At 38.8% G+C, this 11,012-nt stretch overlaps 1 protein-coding gene across 3 annotated transcripts; it reads left to right on the top strand.

Moving 5' to 3' along the window:
* Nucleotides 1-7: 7 nt before the first annotated feature.
* STRADB (STE20 related adaptor beta) lies at nucleotides 8-11,012 on the top strand. 3 transcript variants are annotated; one of them, XM_059853319.1, is made up of 12 exons: nucleotides 8-265; nucleotides 2,786-2,842; nucleotides 3,183-3,263; nucleotides 3,623-3,722; nucleotides 4,345-4,466; nucleotides 4,975-5,053; nucleotides 5,503-5,626; nucleotides 6,065-6,236; nucleotides 6,639-6,743; nucleotides 6,974-7,203; nucleotides 7,780-7,822; nucleotides 8,280-11,012. In XM_059853319.1, the coding sequence occupies exons 2-12, from the start codon at nucleotides 2,831-2,833 to the stop codon at nucleotides 8,430-8,432; spliced, it is 1,221 nt and encodes a 406-aa protein (XP_059709302.1). In that variant the 5' UTR covers nucleotides 8-265; nucleotides 2,786-2,830; the 3' UTR covers nucleotides 8,433-11,012. The 3 variants fall into 3 exon arrangements, with proteins under 3 accessions (XP_059709302.1, XP_059709301.1, XP_059709303.1); XM_059853318.1 differs by having other exon boundaries at nucleotides 10-265; nucleotides 4,945-5,053; XM_059853320.1 differs by lacking the exon at nucleotides 8-265 and having other exon boundaries at nucleotides 2,784-2,842; nucleotides 3,627-3,722; nucleotides 4,945-5,053.

Raw genomic sequence — 11,012 nt, 5'->3', positions numbered from 1 at the left:
GGTTCTGGCGGGAGGCGCGGTGGCGGCGCCGGCCCCCGGCCCTGACTCCGGCGGGCAGGAACGGGCGCTGCCGCCCTGTAAGGCTGCTCGGCTGCGCCGAGGCTCCGCGGTGGCCGCGCCCTCTGCTCCGCTGTGGGGGCAGCCGGGCGGGTCGGGGAGAGGGAGCGGCGCACACCGAGCTCGGGAGGCGGCTGCGGGGAGCGGAGCCCTGTCCCGGCCACCGCGGGAGGCCAGAGGGAGACGGGGGCCCAGCGAGGAAGGCGAGGTACGAACTTAACGGAGCGAGTGAGGAACTGAGGGGGAGCCTGCGGGGCGTCCTTCCGCACATTCCGGTGCTTTGTCACGGACGGATCATTTCACTCGAGATACATGACCGAGAGCTGCCTCAGTCACTGCGAACTCCGAAGTAGGAGCTGCAGCCCAGCGTCAGCAGAACCCAGTAACGCGCGTTCCCGGTACCGGGGCTTCGGCTCCGGAGCCTTCACACTCCCCTAGCTCACAGACACAGGTTTCTGTGGGTTTTTTTGCCCTTCACTGTTCGCTGGCTGAAGCTTTGGACAAAGTGCGATGAATGTATCGTTTTACCTGTACTACACTGTCACTATCTACAGTACAAAAAAGAGCCTGCGATACAGAAGCAAAAATGCAGGGACGGGGAAAAAGTTTATGTGGGGACATGATCCAAAGCCATATTGAAAGATGGAAACAATGTCAAGCTGCACAAGAAAAGAAATAAAAATCTTAAAATTGTAGTGTTATTTGAATAAATGTACATCATGGATGTTTGTGTTGGCTGCCTATACGTGTTTGAAGCAAGCCTACAATAATTTGACTTTGGTATATCATAGTTATTAAGACTGTATTCTTTAGCTGAGCTTTCGTGGTTTCATATTGCAAGCAGCAGAATAAATTGTCTTGTGTAGCAGAATGAGGCATCTTCTTTCTAGGTAGAAAGATGCTGTAGCCATTACAATGCTAGGCAGTATCCTGAAGTACCTGCATTATTTTTTTTTTTTTCCTACTCTGCTACAAACTTCCTTGGTGAAGCTGTGAAGTTGTTTAAGTTAAGTGCTGATCCTTTGAAGGTGCCCAGTACCTCACAGGGATTGACTCTTGTCTGTATTTGGTATCTCTAATAAGGAATTACAGCAGATCTTTGGGGTAAAAATGTTACTGGAATTGCTTGGATATTTAGCAGTGAATGGAGTGGTGGGGGCTTGTTAGCTTTTCAAGAGTGTTCCCTTGATTAAGTATCATACATAATTTAAATGCAGGATATACTCAAGTTTAGCTCCTTAATAAACAAAATTATCAGTTTCTGGTATAGTGCTCCAGCTTTTATAAGTTAACTTTCATACAAAAATTGCATATTAACATGGAACTATTACCTGTATCTGACTTTTTATCAGACACCAAGTAGGATTCCTCGTGGTGGCTGAAAAGCTACCTATCAGGAAAGGACCTGGGGTTGCAGTTTGACAGCTGGCTGAACGAGCCAGCAGTGTGCCCAGGTGGCCAAGGCCAGTGGCATCCTGGTTTGTATCAGCAGTAGTGTGGCCAGCAGGACCTGGGAAGTAATTGTCCCTCTGTACTCCCTGGTGAGGCCAGTTTGCATCTCAAGTTCTGCATTCAGTTTTGAGCCCCACACAAGAAGAAAGACATTGAGGCACTGGAGAGTGTTCAGAGAAGGGCAGCAGAGCTGATGAAAGGTCTGGAGCACAAGTATGACAAGGAGTGGGTGAAGGAGTTTAGCCGGGAGAAGAGGAGGCTCAGGGGGACCTTCTTACTCTACAATTACCTGAAAGGAGATTATAGTGAGGTGGGAGTTGGCCTCTTCTCTCACATAACAAGAGATAGGATGACAGTAACTGGCCTCAAGTTGCACCAAGGGAGGTTTAGATTGGATGTTAGGGGATTTTCTTCACTGAAAGGGTTGTCAACCATTGGAACAGGCTGCCCAGAGAAGTGGTGGAGTCACTGTCCCTGGTAGTGATCAAAAATCATGTAGATGTGGTGCTTAGGGACATGGTTTAATGGCAGGCCTGGCAGTGTTAGGTTAATGGTTGCACTCTGTGATCTGTGAGGTCTTTTCCAACCTTAATGATTTTACTGTTGAAGACTTGCTTATAGCTGAGGTAAAATAGTCCCATTCTGTACTTACAGAAGCTTTGATATGCTTACTAGACATCCCTCCCACTGCCTAAGCCTCCAAAGCATAAAGTAAGCTTGCTAGAGGACTTTCAGGACCTCTGATCTGTGAGGGAATTGCTTCTCTTTTTATTTTTTACTGAAATCCCTTACAATATATTTCCTACCTCACTTGTGAAATGTAAAGAGCAATTGCTTCTGCCTTGCTTTTTTTTGTGAGCTAGTTCAGCTGCACACAGCCAAGCCAAGATCTGCCTAGCACAGCTGTGCTTCTTTAAAACAACAGACAATGATTTCTTTTCCTACAAACTGCCAAGGATTCCAAAGTCTGGGTTTTTTTTTTTACTTTTTGCACTTGTGCAGTTAACTTGCAATTAAATTGTTTGTTCAGAACTGGCAGTAAAATTTCTAAACCCATAAATTAAAAAGGAACACTTGAGTTGACATGTAGCCCTCAGTGTAGAGTTTGAAATTGATATGCTACTTAAATAGAAGCAGACTTTTGCTGAGCTGGAGTTCTGGGGTTTTGTGTGTGATAGCTGACAGGAATGCCTCACAGTTCTGATTAAGGAGATTTAAGTTTATTGCAGGTTTATGTATCATCTTACTTTGCTACTTTTTTTTTTTTTTTTTCTAGGATAAATGGGTGTGTATGACTTTTCCCCTGATCTAAAGCGGTTCCATGTCTTGTTTGGTAAGTTTGTCTTTAAAAATTTTGGCTGTTGTACCTTGTTGCCCAGCTATACCTTAATATGAAAAGCCCTGGTGAAATGTCTTGCTTGTGGGGATTTCCACAGTGCTGACATGTTTGAACTTCATTGTGTCAGCTTTTGGTGAAGGAGACGTTAATGTCTCTTCTCTCTAGGTGTGCCATGTGTGTGCTTTATGCTGTTCCTTAACCCCCTGATTTATTGACTTGCAGCAGAAGACTTCCTGAACTGCTGCTTAGAAGGCCTACTTTTTTACATTTTTGCGCTGTCATATTTAATAAATTGCAGCAACTCCACCAACATTCACTTGTTTCTGTTCTTAAGGACTGCTCCTGTATTCTGCGTACACCAGTTGAATCAATCAGACCAGAAGAGCTATCTCAGAGCAGCACCCATGAATGTCTGGTAAGAATAGAAACTTTAACTCCCAAGGTTAAGTATAAAGCTGATGCATATTAAAAATAGCCTTATTAGGGAGTACTTCTTGAAATGTTGACAATAAAAATAAACAGAGTACTTTAGGGCTTCCACTTTGGTAGAAGACTGTAGGTATCTAAGTGTTAATCTTGTGCCAGTTTGAAAACAAACACACACAAAACTTGTAACTCATAAAACGAAATCTTAATAATGGTAAAAGTACCGGCTTGAATGTTCTTATTTGAGTACTGGACTTTAGCCTTAATAATATTCTTGTATTCATTTTAAAAAGATAAATTATTTTAAATTGCATAGTCATTTTGAGAACTGTTTCTTCTCTTTGTTAGGCAGATTCTGATCTAGCCTGGATTCCCCCAACTACAGGAAAGAATGAAATGGTATTTTGCTCTTCTAATGTCTCTCATTATGAACTCCAGCTGGAAATAGGTAACATAAATGAACCTTAAAATATTTATTGCTCCTTATCAATAGTTTATTGCTAACTGCAATAAATATTAAGTTTGGAACATGAAGGACTATTCCTGTGTCTCCTTAGTTGAGAAAAGTGCAGAACATTGCTTATATTTTAGTAATCTCTTATTTCAAGATCTAAGACAAATCAATAATTACCTGAAATTGTCTCCTGATGTTTGTGCATGTACTTGTCAGTTTTCAAAATCTGTGCTATGTGACAATAAATACAGCCTTAAGTAACATCATAATCTTGTAACTTGGGTACCCATGTTGGCTGTTCTTAGGATGGCTGCCTTAGATCCATATGCCTGCATATGTTTATGTGAATATGCATACTAAGTGTTCATTTGCATGTATAATTGATGCTGATGTATGTTCAAACTCTTTAGTTGTTCTCAAAATAGCAGAGCCACGCTTCAACTAATTTGCTGCATATATTTTGCTGCAATTACTTAAGGTTTTGGCATTCTAAAACAAAAGGACACACTGCTATCAATTGCCATTTTAAAACTGGAAAATGATCTCTAAACATGAAGAAAACCACGTGTTGGCTTATTATGCTTTCCAATGTTAAAGTAGCCATTTCTGGTTTCAGGAAGGAGGTTCAACAATCTAACTTCAGTCTACCTTGCACGGCATACACCTACAGACAGGCAAGTTGCTGTAAGGATCACAGACCTTGAAAATTGCTCTGAAGAGCACTTGAAAGCCTTACAGGTAAAGGAACAGCATTTCTGCACAAAGCCTGATGAAGATAGTGAGGAACACATATGAGATTACTGAACAAATGTAGCCTTTGTTTGAACTGGGTCATTCCAGTCAAGTTTTTCCCTCCAAAGGATTAGAATATAATAAACATTATGCATGTGTAAATTTGAGAGTTGCTTTCTGAAGACCACAGCTGACAATTGCTTTAGAAATTGCTTCTGTAATTGTACAACTTACTTGAAACATCTTCTGTACTCTTATTTAACACCAGAAGTTTGGACTATGAACAAACTAGATTTACTTTAGACAAATGCAATTATGGACAAGCTATTTACATTTCTGTTGCAGACTATGCACATCACTTGCAATCACAGATGTGTATAAATGCAAAGAAACAGTTCTCTTTACTGATTACTGAATGTAGTTAATGCTCTTGGTAGGATTGCTGTTCTGTGGCTAACACATCCACTTTCATTTAATTCCATAGAATGAGGTGGTTTTATCACACTTTTTCCAGCATCCCAACATAATGACATTTTGGACAGTGTTTACAGCTGGAAGCTGGCTTTGGGTCATCTCCCCATTCATGGCCTATGGTAAGAACTGTTAACTGCAATTCTGGAAAAGGAGAAAGGGCTGATACAAATTGCACCACGTGGTCCATGAGAGGTTTCTCTTTAATTATCTCCTGTCTTGTAGAAAAAAGTCTCTCCCAAACCATTTGTTTAGAGATTTCCTCCCCAATGAAGACTGGTATTTGAACTGCATTTAATTCCACTTAGTCCTAGCACCCACCATGTGAGGAGTGGTAACTGGGAGATGTATTTGACTTAATGCAGCTTCTGCTAACAGAAGACCTGAATACAGGTTGGGCACAGGCTTGCAGTTAACAGAAGCATGACATGGGGCATCAGTTACATCCATGTAATAATGCACCAGAGTCAATATAGAATGCTGCTCTTGATGAGTGTATACAGTGAAAGAAACACAGACAAGTCATTTAATTAGACTTGTTAGGCCTAGCTAGGTTTTTTTTCACTTCCAGGTTCAGCTAGACACCTGCTGAAGACTTACTTTCCTGAAGGAATGAGTGAAGCTTTGATAGGGAACATTCTGTTTGGTGCAATCAGAGGATTAAATTACATGCACCAGAATGGATATATTCACAGGTAGGAGAATGTCAATAGATAAGAACCAGAACCAGCATCTTATCTTAAGTAATGTTTCCTTTTCCTCTATACCTTCTAATATCAGACAGTGCACAAGTAACAATTTTTTCAATAATACAGCAGGATTAATTTTAACAGAAAATGTATTTAGACATTTCTTCAAACCACTTGTTACAGGGATTATACATCTGCCTGGCTTTGTCTCTTTGAAGCAGAAGAAAACCAGAGTTATAGAAAGGGCTTCCTTAGTTTACACCCCTTGCAGGGAAGAAGGGCCCTTCTCCAATTTCTGGCACGTTTATCCTGATCATCTCCCTTAACAGAGAGATGAACTCCATGCTAGCATCTCACTAGAATTCAATGAAATATGAAAGCATTTCTGTTCTAGTAGTACTTAGAGTAATTCTTATAATTAAAATTTACCACTTTATGTTACAGGAATATTAAAGCTAGCCACATTCTGATTTCAGAGGATGGGCTGGTTTCTCTCTCTGGCCTAAACAACCTCTACAGTTTAGTTAGCAATGGACAGAAGTCAAAGGTGGTGTATGATTTCCCCCAGTTTAGTACATCTGTGCTTCCTTGGCTGAGTCCTGAACTACTGAGACAGGTTAGTATAAATTACACATAATTTTTCCAATTCAAAGTTAGTGGCAGTGCTCAATTTTCAACCCAAGTCTGCTTGTAGAATTGCAATGAAATATGTCGAACTGTAACTTTTAAAAATACATGTACTGAATTTTTAATTCTTCTGGAGAGAACCAGTTCTAAAGCTGTTGGTAAGCTGTATTAAATCTCTTTACCCAAACCTCCTGGAACCTACTGCAAATCCTGAAATTGTGTTCAGTACAGCCATCAGATTTCTGAAAAAAGTCTGAGGTTTCACAATTTAATTGCTTCAATACTGTGCAGGTTATGGGGTATTAGAATCTTGGTTTGAAGCAGGCACTTGTATTCTTGTTGGCACCACTCAATGGCCTCAGTGATCAGTAATGTCTTTCTTCTCTCACAGGATTTGTATGGCTACAACATGAAGTCTGACATTTACAGCGTGGGGATTACAGCATGTGAATTAGCCAATGGACACGTTCCATTTCAGGATATGCCTCGCACTCAGGTATAATGCTAAACTTTATCTCTAGCTAAAAACAGGCTGAGCATTTTTTTGTTTTGTTTATTCACAGAAACCAGTGCTATTACTGCTGAAGTAGTGCCTGCTTTTTGTTACTTCAAATACGCACACCTCTTTCTAGAATGAATAATCCCTTCATCCCTGGAGTTTCATAGCTTACCCTGAATAGGTCTGGATAGCTGTTGAACTCTCATACTGCTATTCCTTCCTACTAGATGCTGCTGCAAAAGCTGAAAGGTCCCACCTACTGTCCTTGGGATATAAATACATTTCCCCGGGGGGAATCCAGGATGAAGAATTCCCGATCAGGTGTTGATTCTGGAATTGGTGAGAGCATGACACGCACAATGACCAGTGAAAGACTTCAAATGCCCTTTTCCAAAACATTTTCACCTGCTTTCCACAACTTGGTAGAACTTTGCTTGCAACAGGACCCTGAGAAAAGGTAACGTCCTGGTGAAAACTAATTTTTTTGTCACTTCCATCTAAGACCAAGTACAACCCACAGTTTAGAATACAGTAATCAATTGAATGCTGTTAGAATCAGAATTTCAGGGCAGATGTACTATGTAAAACCATACATTTACATTTGTATTGTAAGAAATGTCTTGTCTGATAAAGGAATCAAACTTTTAAAGTCATTTGGCCCCTGAATTTCTTGTACTATAACTGTTATTTGTAACAAGTAAAATTAACTTTCAAACATGTACTTTGTCCAAGAAAAAAACCACCAGAAATCTGAAATATATGTTTTCAATACTATGTCTCTTTTGAATGAGGCATTTAATTCCTTGTTAAGCAGAAACATGAAAAGGCCTTTATAAATAGATTTCTTCAGTAGTGCTTTCACTACAAATTGAGGCATAGAATGTAGGAATTGTGTGCTGCTTTTCTCATTCTTCACATTTGTCCTGTGGAGGAAAAGCTACAGGGCTTAAATTTATTTCTCAATCTGGCCCATTATCCAAATGCAGTATTTTACTTTCCAAAACATAATTATATTGTTCATTTTATGATTCAGGCCATCAGCAAGCAGTTTGCTTTCGCATACGTTCTTCAAACAGGTGAGTTTACTGTATTTCATTACATGACACAGCTATACCCTAAATAAGCCACAAAAAGAGCTAGATTACAGAGTAATGAAGTTACCTGGAGCCAAAAGGCATCCTGTAAGAGCATATCTGCTTCCAAATTTTTTTTTAACAAAATGGTATTGACAAAGTGTAGGAAGCATAAGAGTAATCAATTTCCCCATTGGTTAAGTTGATTTAACTTAACTAAAGGCAGCCTAATTAATTAAAAAAAACTATTAATATTCTTAATTTAAAGCAGAACTGCACAGCTGATTTCATTAGTCTTGAAAGACTAATAGAGCCATGAAAGCAAAACCTCTCATTCTTTTACTTTCAGTACTGTAACATGCAAGAACATGGCTCTTATTTCACATGCTTTTAATGAAGTCAGTTGCAAAGTTATGGAGTCTTTTTTGTGTAGATTTATTTTAACTTTTTTTCTTTCTAGATAAAGGAACAAACACAGAATTCACTACTGTCCCTATTACCACCTCCTATTCAAAATAACAGATCAGAGTTCTTGGCACTGCCCTCAACAGCAGTTGGGACTGAACTTGGACATATTGCTACAAATCAAGATGATACAGACTGGGAATTCTAAATAAATACCAATGATACCTCTCCAGTGTTTTAGAGAAGGGAAAATGTGATTTGTATTTGCTGCTTTTGTATGATTAAAATACAGTTAGACCAAGTATACTTGAAATGCCATGAAGTGGCTATAATTCATTAACTTCCTCTTGGCATCACAAAATGCAGCGTGCCTCACTCTCTGACTGTAAGGAAAACTGTGTATAAAGAATGGCTGAGTGCTCACCTCTCTCTTTCAAAGTCTTCCTTAACAAGAGAGTCGCTGCTGTAATCCTACTCTGTACTGTATTATCAGCTCACAGTGCTGCAGTCCACATGCCTTTCTGAATTCAGGCCTGGGGTTTGGCTGTGATCTTACCTAAACATCTATTTGTCTTTTCATTATGACCCAAATAATTTTAGTAAGGAGAAATCCTCCACTTCCAAGTTGAAATGTGAAACTGCACAGATTACCTGCCTATGTAAATAAATGTTTCTCTATCAAAAGACATTTTTCTCACTTGACATGCTGTCATATTTGCCAAAAGTTAGGTATGCATCATTTTTCATGCAGTTCTAATACTGTGTGTTTCCCAAAGAAGCTGCTTGGAAGTGGGACTCCTGCTATTGCATCTGTTCATGTTTTCAGTACAAATCTGGGCTTTTGCACCTCTGTTTATTGTTGTGTCATTTTAGCAGTTAATCTGAGGATGTCTCGCTATGCAAAATAAGTCTCAAGTTCTATTTTGAAGAGTCATATTAAATAATCTAAAGTTACTGTACATATTTTTATTTATACTGTATTCCTGTTCACCACCAGAATTTACCAGAATCTAATACTGTTTTCTTAGAAGAAAAAGGCAACATGCATTAAGCTTCGCTGCCACTGCTGCTGTCAAACAAGCCTCTTCTGCAAGGCACAGTTAAATTCCTGTGGATCAGTTCAGCCATACTAGGATCCTAGTGAATTTCCCTGTTCTAAGTCAGATGAAAATCTCTCTTCTCCCTACAATTCAGTACATTCTCACCTCTCATACTGTACCAGGCAACTCAAACTGAACAAAAGCAGCTTTTTTCTTTTAAAAACCTGGATATTCTCATAGTGTTGTAGGAAAAGTTGTGTCCCAAAGCCACTAGTACTTCACTGATGGAAGCATGATGGTGGTAAAAAAGTATAAATAGATATTGGATGGATATATTTTAAATTTTCAACATAAACAGCATTCCACATAAGTCTTCAAGTCTTCCATGGCTGAGCAGGCCTGTAGCCACCTTTGAGAATGCTGCTGCATTGCCAGCAGCTTTACTACAAGGCCATGAAGACTAAATGACTCAAATACAAGCCTGAGAGACACAAAATTCTAATAAAAGTATCAGCAAAAAAGTTGATTCTACTCATTATGCTGTGAAGAGAGCTCTATATTCCTAAACTTAACATGTGACACTTGAGATTAAGGATTTATCAATATACTTACCCTATCTGCCTCCATTTATATCTGTAATTCTTGGACTTCTGTTTTCACCATAGTCCAGCCATACTAACAGCTTCTTGTTACTACAGGGGGAAAAAATCATGTCTATGTCAATCGTTAGGTAAGGAAATAGCTGTTGAAACTAGAAAATTATTCTGATTAAAAAATATGAATAACTTAATTGTGTACTCTTGGAGAAGATACTATTTTCATGCGAACCCCATGTTCTTCAATCTTAGCCATTATAGATTTGGACTGTTTGCAAGTTGAACACATTAGATAGCATCTACAAGTAGCTTTTGACTAAAAAGCTACTTGTAAAAAGCAAGTCAAATATGTGAGAAGACATGTGAAGTTCTACATATTTTAATAACAGACCTCTGAATAAATATTACTACTATTAAAACCCGTAGAAAATTTCAGGCAGCTTAACTGCTAGTATTTTCAAGCTTCTCTTGCAACTCTATAAAAATGAACTTGGATACTATTAACAATGTTAGTACAAAGTTATTCAAACCACTTTGCTGCCCTCTCTGTGGAAAAAAAATTAAAAACATTTCTAAACGCTTCCAATTTCTGTACTGACGTTAAGAAGAAAATCAAATTTTTTTAAGTTAAAAGCCCACAAGTCTTTACTCTTAGAACTAGTGCTTCTCAACAACTGTGTCTCTTCAAACAAAAGCAATTAAGAGGCACTGTGACTTCTTACAATAACCAGAAATACTTGAAAATACTCCCTGGATTATATTTACTGAAAGGTTTTATATAATTTTGCTCATTAACTGTGATGCTTTCTATTAAGGAATAAAGCAAAATAAATATTAGTTAGGAAAGAAGATGTATAATCATCTTTTTAAGGTTTCAACTACCTGCCACTGAAAAGATGATCTGGGAAACAATTGTTCTGAAAATCTGAAGTTTTTGCATACAATTAAGTTTTCAAAATATGAGGTTGATGATCTGCATTGTTAAGATTCAAGTTGCAGAGACTTTCTATTCCAAGCTGACAGTTTTAAGCACAATAGTTTTTTGTTGGGTTGTGGTTTTTTTCAGAATACTTGTTTACTCTTGCTCATACCAATGATTTGTGTTACCAGCATATGAATTAGAATTAAACTTGGACTTGAAATTTCCCAGTA

Source organism: Haemorhous mexicanus, chromosome 8 (genome assembly GCF_027477595.1).
Source record: "Haemorhous mexicanus isolate bHaeMex1 chromosome 8, bHaeMex1.pri, whole genome shotgun sequence".
Lineage (NCBI taxonomy): Eukaryota > Metazoa > Chordata > Aves > Passeriformes > Fringillidae > Haemorhous > Haemorhous mexicanus.
This window is presented reverse-complemented; position numbering and strand designations above follow the sequence as displayed.

Coding starts and splice junctions, on each gene's coding strand:
- STRADB (XM_059853318.1), top strand. Junction 3,723..4,344: donor TGAACTCCAGCTGGAAATAG/GTAACATAAATG, acceptor TTCTGGTTTCAG/GAAGGAGGTTCAACAATCTA. Junction 6,744..6,973: donor AGGATATGCCTCGCACTCAG/GTATAATGCTAA, acceptor CCTTCCTACTAG/ATGCTGCTGCAAAAGCTGAA.